We start from the raw sequence: 25,450 nt of genomic DNA, 5'->3' as shown, positions 1-25,450 counted from the left end.
TCTTCAAGCAAATATAGATTGGCATTATTTATTGTAAAAAAGATGCAGTTATGTAGGTATTCAACACCGATTATTTCAGTACTGAATGTAATTTTTTAGAATATGATTCTACATAACTTTAAATGGCAATTATTCACTTTGTTTGACTCCACATACATCCATATTCCTCTGAAACATCATTATTTACATGCCTTGTGAAGTACAACAAAATGAAGAAGTACAACAAAATCAATGTTACAGTACACGGACATTTTGGGATGAGATTAACCTGAAGTAGTGAAGGTGTGATCAAGTACAATCCAGACTGAATAGTGCGTGCTGTGATGTCACAATAAAAGCTATGCATGCTGATAAACAAATTCATACTACCCTATATTCTGATGATTATACTTAACATGCTCTTTTCTTGACACAGTTTAGTATCTGGCAACCATTGTAAAAGTCCACAGCAATCAATCTATAATTTTCATCTGAAGTTTCTTGCAGTTAATGTGCAGAGCATTCAAGAATCAAAACTAAACAGACTTTGATCAACCAAAACTAGCATTACAATTTCAAACAATAATTTATTTTTAAGATGAATAAAAATGCGTACATGACCCATATGACCCATATGACCTTTACTATAGTACATCCTAAGCATCAGCAGTACAGCAGACAATGGCAGGAAACCATCTGACTTGATGGGATTCTATAATCCAAGTTTCTTCTGACCCTTGTGATCCCATTTTGATATTTGAACATTCATGTTGGGATGTATACATCAAAATAAATGTCCAAATATAAAAACATGGTGTGGCGAGGGTCTGAGGAATCTAGGACTAAGGATTCAAGAAACTTAACCATTAACCAATAATCTGAAAATGACATTGTCAATTGGGCAAAAAAAAATGAACAAAAATATCTCCGACCTATTAAAACTGATGGATGAGTGGTTATACGGAGTAATTATCTCCGCTCTTTAAATTTAAATGAATTTCCAACATACATTACTGTATCATCTTCCTTTGATGGATTTTAATCCGCAACTTACAACTGCCTTCTGTCATTACCACGCTGTTTTGGTGAAGGTAGTAGGGATTTAAATAATCGAAGTTAGAAGACTTACGTATGTCTTGAATACAAGATCAAGTTGATCAAGGCATGGAGTCAGTGTTGTCTGATCACTACTGTGTACACCTATCGTAAGCTTTCAAGTCACAACACAGTCCCTTGTCACTACAAATACACCATATTACTTTTGCCAATTGTTTTCGGTTATTGTGCTTTTAAAATGCATTTATCCAATATTTTATTACTCATACCTGATTTTGTGTTTATCAAAAGCTTTCAATATATCCAAAGGTTTGCAATTTTAAATGAGACACCGAATTGACTTCACAAGCGACGTCGCCATTTTGTCTTGGTTACCATAACGCTCGTCGCCCAAACGTTATGTTGTCAATGAAATTTTGATTAGCCTGCAGAAATAAATCGGCTGGTTATTGACCAATCAAAACTGTTCTCCCAATCAATATAAAATTCCTGCGCAGTGTCTTTAGTTTTTTACTATATTTTCTTTTCTCGAAATAGATCTGTTATTGCATTTGACACATATGCTTATTCTATTTTCTCTATATTTTATTAACATGAACAACTTAAAATTTTTATATCCTGCGTATGTTTCACTCTAATAAACTGAACTACTTTTATGCGTAATTTTCTTTCTTGTGCTGCAATTTGGCATGGCAAGGTGACGATACGTCTTACGTCCAAAATCTAAAGTTTCGTAAAAGAAATTAATTACAATCTCAAATAAAAGATGAAGATCTGGACGTCAGAACATACGTTTCAGTAAGTGTTGAGATATGAACGGATATTTTATATAAACTAATAATCTTTTTGGCTCAGATTAGTTAACCACATGGGTGTAACATAACTCGGTTAGACCCTAGCAAACTGAGTGTAGTACCGTCGTTTTGCGTTAGTGTTGTAAAATGTAGGTTCTTTGCGACGGAAGGATAACTTTTTCTTTTCTTTTTAAAACAAAATCAGAATGATAGCTTTTCAGGAACAACAAAGTAGCTCTCCATAACTAAATTTGATTTCTAATAAATAGGCGGTGACTATATGCACCTGTACCGCAACTAAACTAGTTTTCAAAGGGAATGGCATGATGATTGATAGCTATCGGGTCACGGGTAGTTTCGTCCCAAATCGCAAACGTTTTATTTAAGTAAGCTGAAATTTGGTAAAACCGACGGTATTTTTTTAAAAGCAGATTCAATAATATCACGTATTTTATTCCATGGTTTACGTATTTGTACTTCTAGTTAAACGCTATCATCAATAGTGTATGTCAATGTGGTCATGTATAGTATAATTACATATTATGTTGGCGTTCAGAACCGTCTTGTACAGTAATGAGTGTCATTTTTCAGAATTTGATTACACATACCTTTAAATGGGAATTATTCACTTTATCTTGATTTTCATATGTCCTTATTTCTTTGGAAGGTCATCATTTACACACACACGTGCACTGTGACACAGACACACACACGAAGAGTATATATGGCAAATTCATTGTTATGTTACAACCTAAGGGTATGATCCAGTACAAGCCAGGTTCACTGTTGCATGCTATGATGTCACAATGAAAGCAGCTTGTGTTGAAAATAAATGCATACTGTATCCTCTCTCTCCTTGACCCATTTTCATGCCTGGCAACTGTTGTAAAAAGTTCGTAGTGATCAACAATTTTTGCCTGGAAGGTTTTTTTATGACATGTAAGATGCAGAGCATTCAACAATCAGGATTGAATAGATACAGGATAAACCATATCAGTTGTAAACTTTAGAACAACAATTATTATTTAATTTGAATAAATTTGTATACATGATTGTTGTTGTTATTGGGTTTAACACCATTTTTCAGCACGAGATAGGCTATACATGGCGGCCAGAATTAATGGAGGATGAGGAACCCATGAAAACCCAGAAAGAATCACCGACCCACGAGAAGCTGCCGGCAAGCTTTCTCACACCCACATTGGCTGAGCCCAAGACTCAAACCCACACAGACAGCAATGAGATGGCAGTGATCCATAACAGTATGCGCTTTGGACAACTCAGCCACTTGGGACCCCTGTGTATACATGACAAAATTGACATTTACTCAGATACTTATTGTTTGAAAATTTAATACTGATATACTGTAAAACCTTTTATGAGAGACCGCCTCTTCTGCCAACAAAACATGGTCTCTCAAGACAGGTGGTCTCATAACAGGTTTGTACAGAAAGACCAGTTTCCAAGATCCAGTTTCATAATAGTTTAAAGAAAACTAACTACAATCACTGTACATATATTTAAAGCTGCAGCAATGTCACTTTTTGCCTATTATGCCTATACCGCATATAGCCTATTATTAAAATTCCCGATACCGATTATAAGACCAATTATTTCAAGAAATCGCCTGTTCTACAGTTAGTGAAAGCACTAGCATTTGATTGACAAGTAAACCATGCCCTGTTTTTTTTATTACTAACAATGCCTAAAATGGGTGCCGATTTATGTTAACAGTTAAAATGTTGTCTCAAGCTACCATACATGTGATAACTATTATCCACATTTTATATCCCACCTTATTTCTTGTTGTTAACTCGTATATGCAAATAAAACTCTTTACTAAATAATATATTTATTCTGAATTAGTTTTTTGGGGGCACGTAATTTAATAATGGTAATCTATGCTTATATATATGGTACAGTAATGCCAGGTCAAGTTGACTTGTGTAAGTTTCATTTTTGGGAATGGAGATCATAATTTGCTTGTTGAGTAAAAATCTGCCACATATAGTGATCATTCTATGAGATTTAGGAAGCAATTCACTAACAAGCAAAGCAGGTAAAGTGTGGCAAAAATGAATTTCTGAACTCCTGGTTGACGGAGATGTACTTTGTGAAGCTAACCATAAAGGGGGGGGGGGGCATTTATTCCTGCATGTGTGAAATCGACTGTCGCATTATGTCACTTACCATATTTACTGTATGTTTTCAGACACCGTTTTTGGAGGGGAAATATAATATTTAAATGCCTTGTAAGTTTTCGGACATTGCTCTGCTATAATTGTTTCTACAATTTATGTTTTCGGACACAATCTAGGAAGATCTGCTGCTTTGTTTTATTGTAAAATTCACAGCGTGTTTACCGTTAATTTAACTGATACAAAATTCGCTTCATTTGGTAGCCAATTATTTCTCGTGATCTTGAACTTCCATGAACTAATATAATTTAAATTTTTTAATCATGTGCATATATTTATGTATGTATGTATGCAGATAGATAAACATTGTTATATTAAGCCATACACAATAAGTAGCAATGTCAAAGAATGAAAAGAAATATGATTTAATACCGTAATATATTTAAATATATTATTCAATATCAAGTCACTTGTCCATAGCCTTTTTTAGGTCCTCAGGCAAAAAGCCCTCAAATTCTGTATCATTATCATCATCCATATTGTTTAATTGTTTGTCATTTCTGATCAGCGCATTTTCACTTCCGCTCAGATTGATACTGATGCCGCACACCTTGAAAGATTTAATTAACATTGTGCGCTTTTCCTTCATTGTGTCCATGGCATTTACAACCCAGTCCAATACAGTCTGTTTGCTGGCTGTCTTGATCTGTCCGTTGCTGCTTTCATTAGATGATATTAATGCATTCGTAGCATCCCTGATGTATTCCGTCCAGCTGCGGCGGAGGTAGCTCTTGACAGGTTTATTGATGCTCACATCAAGAGGTTACAATTTGGATGTGCAGCCTCCTGGTATTATTGCTGGCACAACATTTCCGTGCTGCAACTGTTTCTTCACATTGTCATTGAAGTGACCCCGGAATGAGTCCATAGCCAATAGTGACCAATCTCTTCCTAAAATGGCAAATAAATTTCTTCAGTCCATTGCAGCATTAGCATTTCGTCCATCCATGCTTTCTCTTGAACTGTGATAATCCACCCTTTTGGTGCCTTTAGATCTAGCTGTCTCTTTCCCTTGAAAATAATCATTGGGGGTAATACATCGCCAGAACCTGCAACGGCTAAAACAACAGTAATGTGTCTCATCTTCGCACCAGTTACACGAATTAGAATGCTTTTCGTTCCTTCTTTATCCACCATTTTCCCTCGCACAAGATCAAAGAACATCAGTGTCTCGTCCATGTTAATAATAAACTTATTGTCAAATTCGTCCTCCTCGCGTCTATCCATCACAAACTTGTGGAACAAAGCAATCTTTTCTTCCAAATCCTTGGGTAAACGTTGGCAAGAGAGGTCCTGCTTCTGAGCACAAAATCATGTCTTTTCATGAAACTCTCCCCATGAATGACTGGCATGGAATTTGCTCTCCGGAAATTCTGTTGAGACAAGCTCCTTGGCATATATACATATTCCCTCAACACTGACTGGAATTTGTTAAGTCACACTGAGTGAGCACCCATTGAGCTATCTTATCATCCATAGCTTGTCCATATGAAATGGGTCGTCCACACTTAGGCAAATGAACGTTCAAGTTCAGATCAGCAGAAAAGTACATTTTCATCCATTTACTCACCGTGGATTTTGGAATCTTGAATTTTTCTGCTGTAGGTCTAATACCCAAACAGTCTGCATTGTTAACGATATCCTGCTTTTGCTTTAATGTATAATGTTTATAGTGACCACGTACAGAAACTGGTGGAGCACTCTCGGGTTCAAGATAATCAGACTCGTCATCTAGAGCAGCTTTCTTCATAGGTGGTTCTTTTTGTGATGCATCCTCAGAATCATTAATTCGAGGTTGCTTCTGTGGACAGCCTACTGACCTCTTTGGAAACGATTTCGGCAAGGGAGAGTCCCTCCACAAACTAGGCAGTGCCTCCTCGCTTGTTGCATAACGTATGATAAACTTAACCATCAAAATTATTACGGTACTAACAATATTGTTTCACAATGACAGCTATCCAGTATATATAAACTTTTGATAGTGGTGGGTATTTTATTTATACTTTATTTTAATAGCTTGATTGGCTAACAAAACTATGATTGGTTGTCAGTGTAGACATTGTTACACATGAAACCACTTCAAACAGGTGTGACAGTTATTGCTTTGATTAGAAACCATGACCCCTGCTTTATATCATTAAACAATACATCAGAGAGTCGGTATGGATTAGTAAAATTCATTGGCATTGTGCAACAAAAGAAACCCCTTATCCCTGAGGCATTATATACCAAGGTTTAAACATAGTTATTGTTCTACAGGTAGTAAACCTCTTTGTAGATGCTAAATATTGATTGTGGGTGCTAAATATTCGGTACATCGTATGCTATTTTAATGAAATCCAGATGGCTGCATTTTATTTCCAAACACACCTGTCAAAGAAATCCCACAAGGTTTATTATTAATAATTATCACGTAGACACCTTGAAGTCTCCGACATACATCGAAACAATCTTTGAGCAGTTGATTGTTTTGAGTCAGCAAGCTCTACTCATTTTGAAGCTACCTTCGGCTAGGTGTGGGAAAAAAAAGAGAGAACCACAACAAATAGATCACCTTTATTTTTTTTTAAAATACCAACATATTAATCACGCCGACTCGTATATTGCAACTTGCTTGTTATTTTTACCCTTCCTATGCGTGCATACAACACTCACCCCATAAGGAGCCTCTCACCCTTGGTGCTCTACGATTAGCCATCATACATGTACCGGTATTTCTAATCTTTTTATTTAGTTTGCATTAATGTCTTAATTACACAGAAATTAAGCTTGCACGCGTTTGTAATGTAGATTTTAATGATCACTGATTAGCAGAGGGTTAAACTGTGGATTGCAAGATTAGTAATATGGCGGTTCTTTTGGAAAATATTCACACACTCGTGGGTTTAATACATGTATGGCTGTGTTTTCTGGTGGATGGACATGTATCACATAGACAAAGTAGGCAAGTAATGCCTGATTTTCATTCATTATCCTTTCCGTGGTGCTTGACAAAATACTTGTTTTACTTCATGGCAGCACGTCGTCATGGGAGCTAACAGTAACTTCGTTACAGATAGGGGTGGGGGATAAATCTATCTTCACCTGTATGTTTTCGGACACCTAATTAAAGAATTTGATATGTATTCGGACAACAAAAAAAGTAATTATTTGTTGCAGTCAGAAAACATTGCAAAGTACGATCATAGGGTTTTATTATTAACATGTCATTATCTAAATAAAGTTTCTTACAAAACTATTATTTGGAAAATAATTCACATAATATAGATTTGCTTAATACCTGATGTTTCTATTAAAAAAAGGGAGACTGTAGGAAAGTTTGTATTTTACATTTGAAAATGCATTTATTTCAGGTGACAACAGTTAGACCTATGCACTAACAGTGATGCGCAATGCAAAGACCATGGAAGTAGTGCAAAACAGTCATGTAATGATTTATTTTGTAATATTATGGCTGTATTGCTTGTTGTCAATAAAGTAATAACTATCCCATCATTTTCAATTTTCATTGCCTATTACATTAATAGTATTGGAAAAATATTCACTACTTATTCTGGCGACAGTTTTTGAAAATTGGCAACAAAATATTGAGATTGGTGATTTTTTTGGGTGACAACTTTTTAAAAGCCAGGACCATCCCTGTAATGTGTATGCTGGAAGTTCAACAGCCACACGAGGCCTCACTGGCTGGTTGGCTGCTGTGATTGGGATGAGTGCATGAATGGTACTGATAATTTGTTGTGAGCAGACAATCAGCTGTAGTTTACAGCAAGCGTGTTAAAAAGTATTTACTTTTAAGAATATACTCTCTTTCAATTAACCCCCAAATCAAATGTTTTTCCTTAATTTCCACTTTTTAAATCTGATTTAAAATTCAAGCCATGTCAGGATGAATGTTATGATTTAATTTATATTTTGGAAATTTGTTTACATTGGCACGGATTATTTCTGCCGATACCGATTATACCGATTGTTCCAGTAATCGTCCCTATTATGAGTATGGCTGATTAATTGTACAGCTTTACATATATTCTATTCTTCGTTAATAGTTCATGTTAAAATAATGTATGCATCCATTTGAAAACAAAATTATATAGCAAAATAGATATATTTACATTTGGAGTAGTAACAATAACCTGTTGATGAGATTTTACATTTGAAGATCACAACTACATGTGTTATAATAAATAATAATAAAGACTTTATTTAGAGAAGGTAACTCAATCTACCTTGATGCCTTCTATCTGTTATGTACGATATATGCAGTATATACACCAGGATGTGAAGAATCTGGTTTGACCCTAAATAATTAAGTAATTTTAAAATTCAAAGTATCAACCTTGGAACACAAGCACAGGTACCTGTGAGAACATAAACATTTATAAAATATAATCCTGCATTGAAAAATTCAACTAGGAAAAGAATGCAAAATTACAGAAAAGCAGGTGGTATTTTTTTTTAATTAGAACTGTTAAGTTTTCTAAAGATTTCATCCATTTAAGACAATTCATTATGAAAAGAAGAAATGCTAGGAGCCTGCTTTATGTCACTGGAATTTTTGTTCTATACCAGTGGACCAGTATATTGAAAACTTTTTTTTAAACAATTCCTTCTTTGGCCTTGATATAATGTAATTACTTCTTATGGACCTTAAATTCGGGAGTACCATCAGCATCTCTTTGGTGAAAGCTATTGCTTAGGAATGGCTTTTCTGGATACTTTATACATCAGTTTGGCCTTTTATTAGCATATGAAATCATTTCTGATTTACTTTTCCTTTATAACACCCTAAATTGGCAACAATGGCAATTCACAACATATACATTAGCCTTTGTTACATGCTGTGTACCATCTCTCATTATATATAAACTGGTAGCCAGGCCCTGTCTTCTTTGTTTTTTTAGGGGGGTTGTTTTGTTCTTTTTATGTTTTTTTTCTTTCTTCAGAACAATCTTTACATTTCAACAACCCTCGAAAATCCCACTCGCAATTTGCAAGTGGAAAAGTCATTTGCAAGTTCAGAAAATAACAAGTAGACTATCATATGGCGGTATTTTTCACAAAAATCTTGATTTTCTATCTACTTTTAAAAATAACAATTTATTTACTGGCAATCAGTTTGACTATCGTTTTCAGCTTAGACGTGAGTCATGATTGCCGAGAACATAAAAGTAAAATAACAATAATAATGTGCTTATATATCTTGAATGCATGCCACGCGTGGGCAAGAGGCCTATTTGGCACATACATACCCACCCCTTTCATTGTATTGTCAACTACGCATCTGTACTGAAGTAACTCAGCAATATTCGGATCAGTTCAGATTCAGAAGAGTTGATTGCATCAGCAGCAAGCACCCTGTCCTGCGCGGACATCACGTGGGTATCACTTTCTGTGTGTTAGATTCCGCGTTTTTTGTTTAAAGTTTTAAGTTAATTCTTTTCTGTTTTGTGTTCATATTGTCTTTTATTCATCCCCCACTTCGCTGGGTATCCTGTGTTTGGATTATTAATTATTATTTACAGTGTTATTTAATATAGCTATTTGAAAAAATTCTAAGTAATCAGGGATGGTCCTGGCTTTTAAAACATCATTATTTTGTCACCCATTTTCAAAAAATGTTGCCAGAACAAGTGAATACTTTTCCAAGTCTATTAATGTAATAGGCAGTGAAAATTGAAAAAGATGGGATAGTTATTACTTTATTGACAACAAGTAATACAGCCATAATATTACAAAATAAATCATTACCTGATTGTTTTGCACTGCTTCCATGGTCTTTGCATCCCACTTCACCATTAATGCATAGGTGTGACTGTTGTCGCCTGAAATAAATGCATTATCAAATGTAAAATATCTGCTTTCCTGACATTAATAGAAACATAAGGTATTAAGTAAATCTGTATTACACATATTATTTTCCAAATAATATTTTTGTAAGGAACTTTAGTTAATGATATTGTAATACTAAAACCCTTTAATCGTACTTTGCAATGTAAGATCAGTGACGTATAATGCAACAGTTGATTTCATGCATTCAGGAATTAAATCCACCCCCCACCTCCAATCTTATGGCTAGCTTCACAAAGTACATCAACATCAATCAGGAGTTAAGAACTCCATTTTTGCCATGCTTTACATGCTTTGCTTGTAGTGAATTGCATCCTAAATCCCAAGAATGATCGCTAAATGCTGTAGATGTTTTCTCAACAAGCAAACTAGGATCTCTGTTCACACCAATGAAGCTTACATGAGTCAGAACCTGTCAGTAATGTACCATAAGGAATGAAGAAACGTATCATGTGCCCCAAAAAACTAATTCAAATTATGATTATGATGTAACAATGCACGGTAAAGATGTGTTTGTCCAAGGATTTGTTTGTGTAACAGATTCTAGTGCATCGTGCATCGAGGTTTGTGGCTTCCTTTCCAGTCCAAATCCCTGATTGTATGTACAAATTAAACAGCCAAAAAGGCTATCACCCAAAAGTTGCCAGATATATTTTGTCACTGATAAGGAAAAAAATCACAATTTGCTACATTGGCGAAGCCCAGGACAATCCTGATAATTAAAACCTTCAGCATAATAAGTGAAAGTATTTATTATTGTTGAAACAAATAATGTCAGTTTTTATTGTTACATGAACCTATTATATATATTCGATGTTGCCAGTTGTCATTGCCCTCCCCCCAACTCTGTGGTTTGGCATTCTTTGGCTAGCGAGTTGTCATAAAAAATTGTGAGTTACTTATGGTTACAGTTTTCAAGGGTTGTTGTTACAAATGAGTACATAAAGATCAGTGGTGTCTGTCTCTGTTCTCACAATACGGTCATTCATAGGGATACTGGGTTTTACTCATACATATGAGTCGTAGCAACAGTAAGGCTAGGCTAAGTGCTGGAATAATCTACATGTACTTCAGTCTGGTTTACAGTAGAAAATATAAACACTATAAGCATACCAAAAATATTTCAAATATTGGTAGCCAGCCTATTTTTGGGGTGTGTTTAGAATGGTGTAAGCGGTCATTGTAACGGCGGTTAAATAAAGGTCAGCAGAGTTTATCCCCATTTTCGCGATGCGGTCATTTGTAGCAGTGGTCATGTTCATGACAGTGTTTATAAAAATAAAATCGATCTGTACATTATGATTGTTTTTGGAAATGACAGGTGGTCACTCATGACAGATGTCACTCATAACAGATTTTACTGTAGTTTAACCAAAGTCTGTTCAATCCTAATTATTGAATGCTTTGCACCATGAACTGTCATAAAAAAAGAAATGTTTTTTATTGTTGTGGACTTGTACAGTGGTGGCCAAGTACTAAACTGGGTCAAGAAAAGAGTATGTCAGGTTGAAATATTACGAAATAGGGTAGCATTTTGAATTTTTCAACATGCATATCTTTTATTGTGACATTACAGCACACAGCCTTTAATCCATATTGTACTGGATCACAATTTCAGGTTGACCTCATCCCAAAAATTGCATATACTTCAGTATTGATTGTGTTTTTGCCATTTGTGTTCATTTGTTGTATCATGTAAATAATGACCTTCCAAATGAATATGGATGTATGAGGATCTAAATAAACTGAATAATTGCCATTTAAAGGTACATGTGATCAAATTTTTAAAAACGACATTCATTACTGAAATAGTTGTTACTGAATGCATAAATGACCATTATGACTTTCCTATACTGAACAGAATATTTTCAGATATGGGGGACCCCTTCTTAGCTTCAAAACGTTTTGCAGACCCCCCCCCCCCCCATGCAGATAGTTGTACTTTTAGGCTCAGTTAATTAAGAATTTAAATACATATTAGCAAATATCTGTTAAGTACTCAGTAATCAAATAATAAACGAGTTCACATTTTTTTATATCACAATGACAAATACATACCTTTGACGAATAGCTTATGTGCAAGACATTATTTAGCCTTTTTTTATGCTGACATCTTGGATGGGAATCACTCCCCTAGAGGGTCAAGACATGTAAATGCATGGCAACAGGTGGCAGCCACTGGAAGTTAGTATAATCCTACATAGTTGTTTTTCCTTGCTTTTTTGTGATGCAGTTATTTGCACCATAATTTGTTAGCATCGTTTTGTCGGTAAGTAATAAAATCTAAACCCAGCGCTCTGTATAATTACAAAGGTGGAAATCCAGGGCTACATTTGCTACAAAGTTGTGAGTGTATCATAAACTGAAGGCCAAAATTTGAAAATAAGGGTCCAGGACAAGATACTGAAGGACCTGGAACAAAGGATTCTCAGAACAGATTGCCTATGCGATCTTGCAAGGAATAAAAATTAAAGCCCATTTAAACTTGCTCAGACATTTTTATGCTGACTGCATTAGGTACCATTCACTATGCCATTGTAAAACAAGGATGGTAGTTTCAAGTATAGCACCAGCAATTTGAGAGATTTTATGTTTTAAATGAATTACAGGGAAAGATTAATGTAACATGATGTGGGTGCACTATAAATGTATAGAGTATATCATGCTGTATCAAAGAAAGTAAATTACAGGAAGTGTTGCATGGGTGTCTTTGCTGTACAAGATGAGGGTTGGGAATAGGTACACAACTTGAAATTTAAGTAATGCTATTGCAAATAAATTCATGCATAATAAATTAAAAATATTTAATATTGAAAGTAGTCCCACCAACAAAAGTTGCAGTTCCCTCCCAGAAAACTTTGCAAATTATAAGAACTATTGGTTGCCATTGAGTTTGATTTCTACATTCTTTACAACACTGATACAGGTCTTGTTTGTCCATCAGAGTGAGTCTGTACTTTGTCAATCCAAGGAAGGTCTTATTCAAAGCATGAAGCTAGGCATCACACACTTTCTTAACACCTGGCTACTGTCCCATCCAAACTGTCAGTTCTAGAAACTTAAGCACTCAACTTAATCTCATTACAATCTTCGTCAGTTTGCCATTGAACCCGAAAATACTCATCTCAAGATGTCTTGATTCTGAGGTCATGTGCACTGCTTATTCAGCTACACTTGGAAATGAAGACAATAATGAAAGCTAAAGTTGTTTGTTTGATGTGCTGTTATAAATGATCACATGTACATCTCCGGGTCTTTCTGCCTCAGAATTCAAGCACTAAATATCAGTAGATTATCCCACCCAGCTGCCAGTCAAAGCCTTTGATCTTGCCGCCCAGCTATTGCAGCATCCTCTTATAATGGTGATATGTATGGGGGTGGGGTGGAGGCTTTCAGCCACTAAATTCTGTCATTGTAAATATCAGCACAGCTAATTGATCAACACATTTTCCCATTAAGCAGGTGGCTGAAGCAGGACTGGCAAGTCGTTGAATTTTCCGGCCACGTATTACATGTGCCTGGAGGACTCTTGCCTAAGTGATTTTCTGCAAATCCAGTATAAAAAATTGGCATCCAAAATTTGTGTGATTAAGCATTTCCAAGACCTCTGATTATTATTCATGTCAGCAATACATTAAGGTCACATTAATTAGAACAATTTCCAAATTTTCGTTGTTAATGATGGGACTATAATTTGAGCTGTTAAAGATAACACGCCAAGCCTGATGGCTTTGTACATTAGAAACACACCTTTCCGAAGCTGAAATTGACACATCTTCTGATCCTGACATTTTATAACCATGTTTACAATGGTCACTGCATTAATTTCTGCTGAAAATCGTCTGAAGCCAAGTCTTTATTAAGGAGAGACCATTTACCAGTAAGTTTGAAAGGGGGAAGGTAAGTGCTTGAAAACAATTATCGCAGGAGATATAATGTATCTCAGAATCTTGTGAACACAACTAGACCTTCAGTTTTCAGTATATTGCCTTGAAACATGATCGTGTTAAGATGTGCATATCCTTTTTGTTCTGCAACTGCATATAATAAAAGACCAAATTTTATTTTATGAAGGCAACAGATCATATAGTTTTTAATGGATCACTATGAAACCTGGTGCATATCCGAAGTTGTGCATATTGACACATCTCTTCTGCTGTGACATTATTGCTCTTATTGCTGGGTGCAGTATATAGAAGGATTTGGTGAATGAAACTGCAGTTGCAGTCAGTTGCTGTAAAACTTTGTACATCTTAATGGTCATTATCAGAAAATGCAAATGTTGATCTTTATTTGTCAGTAATGCATTTGGGTTGAGTAGTCATGGGGACACTGTATGTACTTTCTGTTCCCCTGTAATAATCATGAGATGGAAACATGTTAAATTCATGGGGACATTGGCAGTTGCAGGTATGAGAATATCCACTGGACTTGCTTATGGTGCAGTGTTGATTGTACTTTTACGTACACTATTTTCAGAAGAGTAGTGCACTTTCTTTTGACTATAAACTCATTTCCATTATAAATGTTGGGTGTGGGTGAGGTGTGGGGAGCCACTTACACTATTTTCAGAAGAGTAGTGCACTTTCTTATGACTATAAACTCGTTTCCATTCTAATTGTTGGGTGAGGTGGGGGGGTATTTATGTTAGCAAATTGCTTAGTATTCCTCAAGTTAACTAACTAGATAAACATATATGTACTTTTAAGAAAATGAGTAAAATCTGTTCCAAATGGTGGAGGAAAAGGGGCGATTTACACTACTAGTCACATCAGTCACATACACAACATGTGGAAGGTTTAAATAATTTTTGAGACATTGATATTTTGCTAGATCAAAGACTTTGTGAAAAGGTTTGCAAGTTTTAAATGAACACTAAAATACATGTATACAGATTCATAAACTCTTGTGAAGGAAAGATTTTAATATTCTGGCTTTTGAATTTAGAAAACTGAAAATTATTCCTCATTGCAAGCCAAAATGACAAAAATAATGGAAGTGTTGAATTGTGAATAAAAAAAATAATTTGCTTCATTTATTTTTATCAAGCCATCCATGGGAGACGGTCGTTACGGCAGCTTGGCGGAAATATCCCAACCCCATGAACCCATCAGTGGTTGGTTTGGACGTAGTTGACCGTTTTGTAGACAAAAATGGTATTTTACGAAGCCATCGATTAATGAGTACCAAGTGGGGAATTCCAGACTGGGCAGCAAAGGTAATTTTGTTTTATAGGAATTTTTGCAACTCTGCCTTCTGAGATAATTCAGTCCATATAAATGATTATGTAAGACCAATAATAACAGTTACAGGAATTTTCTACCCTTTTCAAAATATAGGCTGGGTCCATGGAGTTCTGGTGGTGGTTTCCTTGTTAATTTACTCATTTTAAAATTAAATGATTCTTGAACATCAGAATCATTCCGAGTAAAAGTTGACTTTTGTTTCAGTTTTCCCTTCAAAGAGACAAGTGGAAAGTTACTTATGACTCTGAGGATATATAGAAGTCCAGTACTTGCAGAATTATTACTTTTACCAAATATTTCTTCCTATGAAAATTCCAAAAGGGGACTTGTTCTTTGTTAACTGCTGTTGATTTATGACTAGCTTATTGTTGAGGTTACCATTTTATATTGTACAACAGCTGGTGTGAAACAAATAAAAAAGATTCAATACATTGTATTTGTATTAGGTTGTAATAATATTTAATCAGTATTTTAATCATCTGGTGAGAAAAAGTACAAAAACTAAAGTTTGAATTGACTATTTGAACAATATTCAGTTTGAACTTTCTACGCATGTCTACCTCAAATTTGCCATATTCTAGATGGATACGGGTTGTTTTGCCCAAATTATTATAGTCAAACATGGATCCCTAACTATTTAATGCCTGATTACTTGTAAGATCCCTTGCTATACTCTTCATAGTAATTCATCTCCCAAAGCTTGCATAGTAAAGGACGTGGAGTTTTATAAAGTTCTAATTGGGAACTTTTACAATAAAATCTGGAATAGTTTACAGTTTTTGGTACTGGGAATGGGACTGATGTTCTGCCCTAAAACAGGGCCAGAAAAATCCCTGAACTGTGACTATTATTGTGCAAAATGAATTGGGTAGAATAAAATATGAGGTTCTTGCAGAATGACTATTAATATGGAGCAAGCTGGTGAATCTATGATGATACAGAACATTACTATCAAATCAGACATCAGAATTAATCCCCTTACTCTATGATATCTGCCTCTGTACAATACAATAATCAGATTACACTTTCTCCAAGCAAAATCACTGTTAAAGGTGAAATAGACACGACATTCTCCCAATGCTTTAATGTTGAAATAGACACGACATTCTCCCAATGCTTTAACTCATTCGGTCCCAGAGTTTTTTTTTGTTTTTGCCTGAAATGTGCATAGGAACGAGATTTGGGGTACTATTTCTGAATACATCATAATACAGCGGTTTTCAACAGATTATCCATGAGAATAATGCTAGTTGTATTAGAAACATTTCCGTTGGTTATTTTGCTTGTGCACGAGCAGAAGGGTAAAAGTTAGACTTCTTTTTTTTTTTTTGCTTAATAGACCCATCATTTTCGTATGGAGACCGCAATTTATTCCAAATGCCCACCTTATCCTAGTTTTTGCAAAGGTTCACCTGTCTGTGTGCAGTTAAGACCGGTATGCCTTAGATCTGAGGCCAAAAGGTCTAAAATCCGGACACAAAATCGCATTCCGATCTCGAGCGAATTTTGGGTGAAAAAAAAACGGGTCCGAAAAATGAGCTTTTTCTAACTGTATTTTGTAGTGCAACTAGAACTTCCAGATTATTTAATATCATTTTAGAGCTATATCTGTCTGCTTTTTTTAATACCACCCACGTTGGTGTATCTTAAATGGCCATGATGCTGCAGGGCTTTGAAGTAGGGTACATCTTCATCACGCCTACAGACGGGATCGGGGCCGAATCGGTTAATGTTGAGGATATTGTGATAAAATGTATCTCTGTACATCATTATGTTAGCAATTCTACCCACACCAAAATGACTGGATGGAAAGTCATCAAATTTAATACATTATTTTCCATAAAATAATCATGCTCATCAAGGGTACATAATTTTGACTCTTATCCCTGGGGTAAGTGGGAGAGAGACAATGGTCAGATGTACAAAGATTTCAACTCCAATGATATTTTTTGTTATTCTTTTTAAAACCAAATATGTAGTCATAGCATGGAGACTCTTATGCGATGGATTTTGGGTTACAACTCCTCAGTCACTATCCATGGAGGTGTGTGACCAGGAGAGGATATGTAGTATGTAATGCGCAGCACATAGATATGTTTCAATGATTCATCCATCTTTTGTTTTTATTTATATGGCAGGTTATCATCTCTCAAAATATGCACGACTTTGTCTTACTTTCAGTAAACATTCCTTGTGTCCTCCTGTGCCTGACAGGCAGCGAGAGTAAGGAGCCTACATGCATATTTCGATTGGAATCCAAACACTTCATTTTCAGTCTAATAAATATGATTTTCTCTGCCTATTGCAAATTTACAATACTAGTAATCCATGAGTGACACTGTTATCTAACCTTCTTACAAATACAAATTTGCTTATATTTTTATAGACTGTTATATAATGTCTTACTGATTATATTGTTTTATGCATCCATCTAATTTTAAATGATAATTTAGCTTATAGGCATTTCTGGAATGTGCTATGTCAGCGAAATTTCAGCTGTGGATTTACAAAGAAAACTTATGGCAATACGTTCACATAATGTAAGTAGAAAATGATGCGATCTTTGCACCAAACTCTCTAAGTTTGGAATTTGAACTCTGGATTGAAGTCAAGAAAATTTTAACATTCTAGTCTTTCGGCAAAGTGAAATTTTGGTAGTAATTTGTTAGGTAGTAAACTATTTTTGAGGGATTTGGAGTTTAAAGTGTTAAAATACACTGAAGGATTCGGGGTTATAAGTGTTAAAATATATCGATTTGGGGTTAAAAGTTTAAAATATATTGAGGGATTCGGTGTTAAAATATATAAATCTGAGATTGTCTCAACATCATAGAAAAGTCCAAAACGAACATTTCTATATACATGTATTTCAACTTCATTGGATTTAGAAAAGGAAGTTCAGTGGTAAATTTCTCCAAAATCTGGGAATCCATTATAGAGAAAACTTCAGACTTGAATTTGGAGAAGTCTAACACCAGACAGTGGGGGTCTTAGGAAGCAGGACTGTGTAGGCCTTTTCTTATCATATGATTTATCTGCCTACTTTTTAAAAAAAAACTATCCCTGTTGGGGGCAGTCCCCAACCCCCACCCCACCCTCTACTTTGGCAACTCACCTCCAACATAAAATCTAATTGAAGGCCCTGACGGTGACTCCAGTAACTCTTGGGCAAGTATAATTATCTTTTATGAATCATGTCCTCAGTGTCTGACAGAATTTTTTACTGTCCTTCGACCTTGAGCCAGAGTTTAATTTCATTACTCAGAGAGTTGGGGTATACTGTTGCATGTGGTCTTGTTCTGTTGTTTTTTAGTTATAAATGATTTATTTCTTTAATGTTTTGCTTAGATTTTAGGTCGTGATCGTATTTGTTATGCAAGTGAGCATTCAGAGGTGGACCCCAAAAAGCGCATGATGACTTTGAGGTCCAGGAATGTGAGTAGCTTTATTTTGTTCATTTTGTTGTTATTTTGCATGTTGTCGTTAGCTCAATTCCAAGACCTTGTTAGTGAAAAAGTAAAGCATACCTGTACATGTGGTAGTTATATTAGTTTTTTGGGGGTTTGGATTTATTTGGTTTCCAACAGTGGCATTGAGGCTGGTGGTATAGATATTTTAATTCAAAATATTTCAGTGTGAGTTTGACTGGTTTTCAAGTTTTCTGTTTCCCTCTTGATTGTCTAAATGTAATAATTTTGCTTGAATTGTGTGAAATGGACTGGGTCCTCATTAGATTTCAAATCTCAAGAGTCATTTGTTTTAAAGTTATGATCTCATAGCTGGGCATCTTCGCTAGCCAAGGTTCCCATAACCCTATCTACACCTTGGCACATCAAGCAGATATTAATGTGCTTCAGGTTTGTGAATTTTATTGGATGCGGTGGCAAGCCACTGCATCCAATAAAAATTAAAGTTGTTCAAATGTGAACACTATTCCTGCGTGATCGAGACAAGGGAAGCACACAACTTGAATGGACTGATAAATAAGCTATTTTCTACTGCTGGTCCATGTTTGCACAAATACCTTTTACTTAAATACACCTGTAATGGCTTCCCTCTGGTACATATTCATACTTTTGATGTCAAACTTACAAAGTATCCTTTTTAGATCAATTGCCACCACCGTTTTTGGCCGATGTACAATCCACCAAGCTATTGGTTAGTTGTCATTACATACTGAGGGAGGCAACACATGAAATCTAATAGATGTTGCTAGGACAAAGCACCAGTATAGCTGTTTGATCCACCAAGGTGTAGATAGGGTTATCACAACCTTGGCTAGCGAAGATGATAGCTGGCATGGTTTGTTATTCCTGGAGCAATGTTGAATAAAGGGAAAGTACAGTATTTCGTAACTGATGCTTAAGATTTCTTACAATGTTACAAGATTTTTTCTCCTCCTTAAAAGTTGAAGTGTTAGAATGCTCATCACTGGCAGGCTGTTTCTGAGACAGACAGGAAAAATCTACTTCTTGAAACATTGTGATTAATTAATATGATCCAGTGTATGAAAGATCAAAAAGAAGGAAAATGTATATATCTCATAGTTCACTGCCAAGATGTTTTAAAAATAAAATTCACACACAATTTTAGTCCATTCACAAGATTACTGACTGGTGTCCAGTAATGACATTGTGATTATTTAGTTTCACACTTAACAGGCTCTCAATAGTTTTGTCCAGATTTCCCCTTGAATAATTTTAATTTTGCAAAGAATGAAGATTATCTTCTATCAGTATTAAAATGTGGCAATGACAAAACAGCCATGCTCAACCTTCAAGAAAGCTCAGTCAGTTTTTCTATGGTAGAATTTTTAAAGTTGCTGACTGCTTTCAAGTACTCATCCAAGCTAAATTCTTCCAAAGGAGAAAGTTTCAAAGTTGGACATGAGATGTCTCTACATTTTGACATGAACTGCACTAAAATATGTATCACTTCACTTAATTATTTCTATATCACTTCACTTAAATATTTCTATACAAATCTCTTAAACAACACAAGAACAATTCAACAGAACAAAAATAATCAAAGGTCACCCTATTTTTATTGAAAGCCAACATGGACTGTCCTTGATCCCAATATTACTTGTAACACCTCATAAAGCATATTTGTCTTAAATTCTTCAGATTACAACACTAAGGTGATCGGTTAATTCCTTCTTCCTCTATCACAGACATCGAATGTAATCTCAGAATAATCTAATCTTGATTGTGTTATACTCACCTAAACCAGACATCAATGAATTGTTGGCGCTGCCAAGTTCATATTGATTTTGCATAGGGACCTCTGAGGTGTAAATAGCAGTCTATCAAATGTCAATCACTGGTGCATAGTCAGTTTATTTTGAACAGCATATGCTCAGTTGGAAATTTTGCCAGAGGTGAATCATGGGTAGCTACGGCTGAAATCATCATGCATAATAAAAATGCACAGGTTGGAATCCATCAGAAATGGGTAAACTTTAAATTACACACATCAAAACCTGAGGTTACATGTCTACTGAGAACCCAGTATAAACATATACAGTAACAGCAATTATTTTTTTAAATCCAGTTTTCGCACATTTTGATCACTAGTTTTTATGATAATTTGAGCAAAATAAATGTTTTTTTTTACATGTTCTATTGTTTAAATATATGCAGTTAAAATGAATATTACAGACCATTTTTTGCAAAATTGCTTTTTATCCAAGCAGACTCAATTATTCTTGTATGATTTTTTTGTAATTTGTTGAGCCTTTTCCTTTGAATATATGACCAGTTTGCAATTTTTACTATCAGTGTGTCAGTCTAATGCAATTCCAACCATATTTGGCACTCTCTCATTATAATGCAGTCCCTGGGAGTCGGATTATACTGCATTGGAGTGAGACATTGCATTATAATGAAGTACAGAATTTAACATAAAGTAGAATCCATAACCATGCTTACTTTATAACAGTTTCATGTTATAATGAATCGCCTTATGGTGATGGAGTGCCATATTTGTCACAATATCATTCTCAGTCTCTGAGTTACACTGCCTTATGGTGATGGAGTGCCATATTTGTCACAATATCATTCTCAGTTTCTGAGTTACACTGCCTTATGGTGATGGAGTGCCATATTTGTCACAATATCATTCTCAGTCTCTGAGTTACACTGCTGTAAAATGACTGATTGACTGATCCAGTTCTTGAATATGAATATAATCCAATTTAATTTTCATATATACGAGTTAGATATGTAATTGAATGCAAAATTTAAATTTTACTTTTAATTTACATAAATATATTTGTCATACTGCATGTTTTTAAACAGTAACTGTGCTTCTTTCTATCACTTCTGTTTTAAACTAGTATGAAGCCTTTCATAAAAAATTCTGAACAAATTTTTCATTTTGTTTGTAATTACTAAGATTGGTGTCCTTTTTTATTTGCAGCTAACCTTCTGCAATCTAATTACAATAGATGAACAGCTAATATATTCCCCACATCCTCTAGACCCAAATAAGTAAGTAAACATGGCTGTTTTATTTCATTTTTGAGACTATTTTGGTTTCATGTATTGTTAAGAAATTTGCTTGTTTCAATGATTTCTTTCCTGTTCTTCATTGTTCACCAGCCACTGAATAGGTCAAGTAGATTTGCTCAAGGAGGGAAACATATCTCATCATTATGTCACAAGGATATTAAGTTGGTACTTTTGAATGCATACAATGCCTCAGTTCACAACAGATTTTAGCCTAGAGAAAGATGAGTCCTCCATGGAAACGATAAGTGCATCAGGTTAATGAAATAGCAAGCAGTCAAACCACCAAATTAATAATCTGTAATTTGCAGCCTTTTGGAGTACACTTGGACAGTGTTTAATTTGAAGGGTACACGTATTAACACTTACAGCATTGAATGCTGTTCAGATCACCTTTTTTAACTAACCTCATCTTCTTACTGTTCAGAGCACTTTATCAAAAAATGCCCTTTCCTGTCCAAAAAAATCACATGTTATTGGCCCTACAATAAATATACTGTTAACACTCAAATCCAATGAGGGCTCTGAGTGCTCTAAAGTGCTCACCTTTTCAGAACACCGTCATCTCACCTCTTTCCATGTGGGTTCAAGTCTTGTGCTCAGCCATTGTGGGTATGTGAGAAACCTTGCCAGTAACATCCTGTGGGTTGGTGGTTCCGAGGTTCTTCCTCCACCAATTATACTGGCTGCCATGCATAGCCTATCTTGCACTGAGAAATGGCATTGAACCCCAAAACAATAAAATCAGTGATGAACAGTTACCACTTTATTTCTGTTTGAATGTTCTTTGTCTAATTGTAATAATTTAGTGCATTGTAAGTAAATTCTATGTAATAAATTGGTACATTGTAAGTAAAATTCTAGGGTGCCATTGCATATTTATTTAAGCTTATTCCGTTCATTGATGTTTATGGAAGAGAGAGAGGGAGTGTCTGAAGCTCAGTAAAATCCTGTAGTATCCAACATTTAAAAATGAGATATTAATTGCAAGTAAATTTGTTGAGCACGGTTATTTCAAACATTTTTGAGTGTACCAAAAGCAAGATAGTGGAGAGAGATAATGAAATCAGTGCATTTAATAAAAACCGTTGACACTGTCAGTGTCAGATCTGCCAGACTTCATGATTTGACATGGTCTTCATGACTCTTGATAGTGATTTCACAGATTCACGCTGCATGGAAAAAAATCACAAATTCGCAGATTCTTAATCAACTTAAATTGTGAATAAAATAAATGTTATCCTGTTAAGTGAATGTCAAAATAGCAGCAGTGGTCACTGATGCCCATAACAGTTACTTATTGCTTGTTGTGAAGTTAGTAGAACTATATCAGATTGTTACAGTTTGTCTTGTAGCAAGCATAGTAAAGTATATAATCTACAATTAGAACAGAAGTTTTACAAATACTTGTGAAGAAAGTCAGGGCCCAACTAAAAAAATTATATCACATGTACATACTCATAGCAAATGTAATTTTTTTTAATAAACCAAACATCAAATGTAGACAGTTTTTTCAAGTGTAGGAATTTTGCAGATATTGAAAGATTAGCATGTATCACAATTTGCTTAAATTCATATTTTTCCATGCATGCACCAAACACCACTAATTGTTCGACGTTTCATCTTAATGGATTAATACCATTTTGTAATTAAGCTACACAATGGTTAAAATGAGTTATCCTCCACGAAAAAGATCTGTATCCACAAAAAGTTAAATATAGATTGGAGTACACCAAAAATTGGCATTGCTTTCAGCCATCAAACATCAATGTATATTATGCTTTTCGTACAGTGGTATGTCACATGTTAGAATTGGGAATGTGCACAGAGACTTATATCATTGCTTACAGTTTACCTGTCATACATGTACGATATAATCATATATGTACTGTATAATAATATATGTACTATGTAATAATATTATGATATAGTACATGTATGACAGCTAGGTTGTAAGCAAAAATACAAGCCACAGTGGGCATGTAGCAGAAGGATGTGAAAAAGCACACAACTTGCAAAATGCGCATAGATATTGGAAAAATGAAGAGCTCCAAGCAGATTTCAGCTATGAGTACATAAGCCACCCACTCAAGCCCTGCAAGCTACAAATATAACTTATAACAGTGACAGTGAAAGAGTGTTTCCTGTTGTAAAGAAAACTAAGACAAACTTTAGTGCCTCCTTAGGGGGTCCCGAGTGGTCTAAAGTGCTCACCGTTCCAGGTCACGGCCATCTCACCTCAGTCTGTGTGGGTTCGAGTCCAAGGCATGGCTAGCGTGGGTACATGGGAAAGCTTGCCAGTAGCTTCTTGTGGGTCGGTGGTTCTTTCCAGGGTTCTTCCTCCATCAGTTATACTGGCCACCATGTATAGCCTATCTTGTGCTGAATAATGGCGTTAAACCCTAGAACAACAACAAAGCCTCCATAGGTGCTGAAAATTTGCAACAATTTTAGTCACCAAGATTAAACAGCAGGCAAGAAGCCTGAACTGTTTTGAGAACAAATTTTCCTTAGTACAGTTGAGGACGTTCAATTCTGCCACATCATATCATGACAATTATGAAATTTGTAAATTTGACAGCAAATAAATTTGTACTTGAAATCAGTGTAAATAATGTTTTATTTTTATTTTTGGATTTTCATATATGCAGTACCGACCAACAAAGTAGAAGGAGCTAGTGTCATGGTATACATTTTTCACTAATTGTGTTCAGAATTCACTAATTTGTATCCCTCTCTTCACTAATTGCGAGTCTGGAGGGTTGGCAGAACTGCAGTGTTATAGCTTTATGAAATGGCAACAAATATTCCTTTACCATGCATAATACTACTGCTATTAAGTCTTTTCTTGAAGTTGAAGTAGGTGAGTTTTTAGAGCAAACTTGAATGAAAATTTCCTTTTCCAGAACCAGATTGACACAAGAAGCTGTAGTGACTGTGGAAGGCATCCCTCTCTCCAGCTACATGGAGAACATGGTGACCGACACAATATCCACTAATGCTAGCAAGGCAAGTCACCAATTTAGAAAAGCATCTGTAAACAGAGTTTGCAATTTTTTGTTGACATGTGACTTTATGCAACAAATAATCACCATGACATTGATTGTTCTCACATTTTAGATTTTTACATCAACTGTGAATAGCAAAATATCAGTATCGCTTGTCTGCCACTGTCAGTGTCAGTGATGCCAAGATCTTGGGTTGTCTTTCTTTTCTTAGTGTATCTTCTACATCAGTTGTTGTATTCACCTGAAACTTTGTTGACATATTGTACTATATCCAAAGTTTGTATCCTGATATACAAGGATTTCACTCGCATATGCAGAAGGTGCATCATGATAACACAGTTTACAGGTGAGACTAATACAACTCCTCATATGCATTGATGTAGGATACACATGTTCATGCACAGCTAAAAATGTTTGAGCAAGAATGATGCTTCAGTGAGTTCTGCCCAGAAATTCTGATCCCAGCATGGGATTTCACAATGATACACAAAGGACATAACCAACACCCTAGGGTGAACATATGACGAGATCACTGACTGGTAATTTTGGAATGGTGTTTGGCGTTTTAGTAACTGATATAAATAAAGCGACAAACAGAATGTAAAAAGTAAAATAGCTTTATCTCTACAAAATATTGAAAATATTGATTTTTGAACCCGGTATTAAAATAATCCTTATTTAGCAGGCATCATGCTATCGATACCAAGCTCCATTTGATCAAACCTACCATCCATAGGGATAAGGTAGTCATTGCAATACACCTCTCCCTCGATAACTTGCACACAATGGGGTCCAAAAACATAGACCACG

General features: G+C 35.3%; 2 protein-coding genes across 3 annotated transcripts in view; one reads left to right on the top strand and one right to left on the bottom strand.

Moving 5' to 3' along the window:
* Positions 1–1,421, bottom strand: part of LOC149780098 (axonemal central pair apparatus protein HYDIN-like) — a 240,483-nt gene extending 239,062 nt beyond the window's left edge. The window contains exon 1 of the mRNA XM_089936859.1: positions 1,305–1,421. The gene's annotated coding sequence lies outside the window, so the exon portion shown is untranslated. The remainder of the gene's footprint in view (positions 1–1,304) is intronic.
* A 278-nt stretch (positions 1,422–1,699) lies between these two features.
* Positions 1,700–25,450, top strand: part of LOC149780097 (PRELI domain containing protein 3B-like) — a 34,757-nt gene continuing 11,006 nt past the window's right edge. Inside the window, exons 1-5 of one of the 2 annotated variants that reach the window (XM_089936857.1) lie at positions 1,700–1,833; positions 14,927–15,095; positions 18,472–18,558; positions 21,544–21,614; positions 24,539–24,641. In XM_089936857.1, coding sequence (XP_089792983.1) covers positions 1,802–1,833; positions 14,927–15,095; positions 18,472–18,558; positions 21,544–21,614; positions 24,539–24,641 — 462 coding nt within the window. In that variant the 5' untranslated portion in view covers positions 1,700–1,801. Of the gene's footprint in view, positions 1,834–14,926; positions 15,096–17,576; positions 17,664–18,471; positions 18,559–21,543; positions 21,615–24,538; positions 24,642–25,450 lie in introns of both variants that reach the window. The other variant, XM_089936858.1, reaches the window with a different exon arrangement.

This window comes from Sinohyriopsis cumingii, chromosome 16 (genome assembly GCF_028554795.1).
Source record: "Sinohyriopsis cumingii isolate HCF-2022 chromosome 16, ASM2855479v2, whole genome shotgun sequence".
NCBI classification, from domain to species: domain Eukaryota; kingdom Metazoa; phylum Mollusca; class Bivalvia; order Unionida; family Unionidae; genus Sinohyriopsis; species Sinohyriopsis cumingii.
Note: the sequence above shows the minus strand (reverse complement) of the source record. Positions and strands in the feature narration are given on the sequence as shown.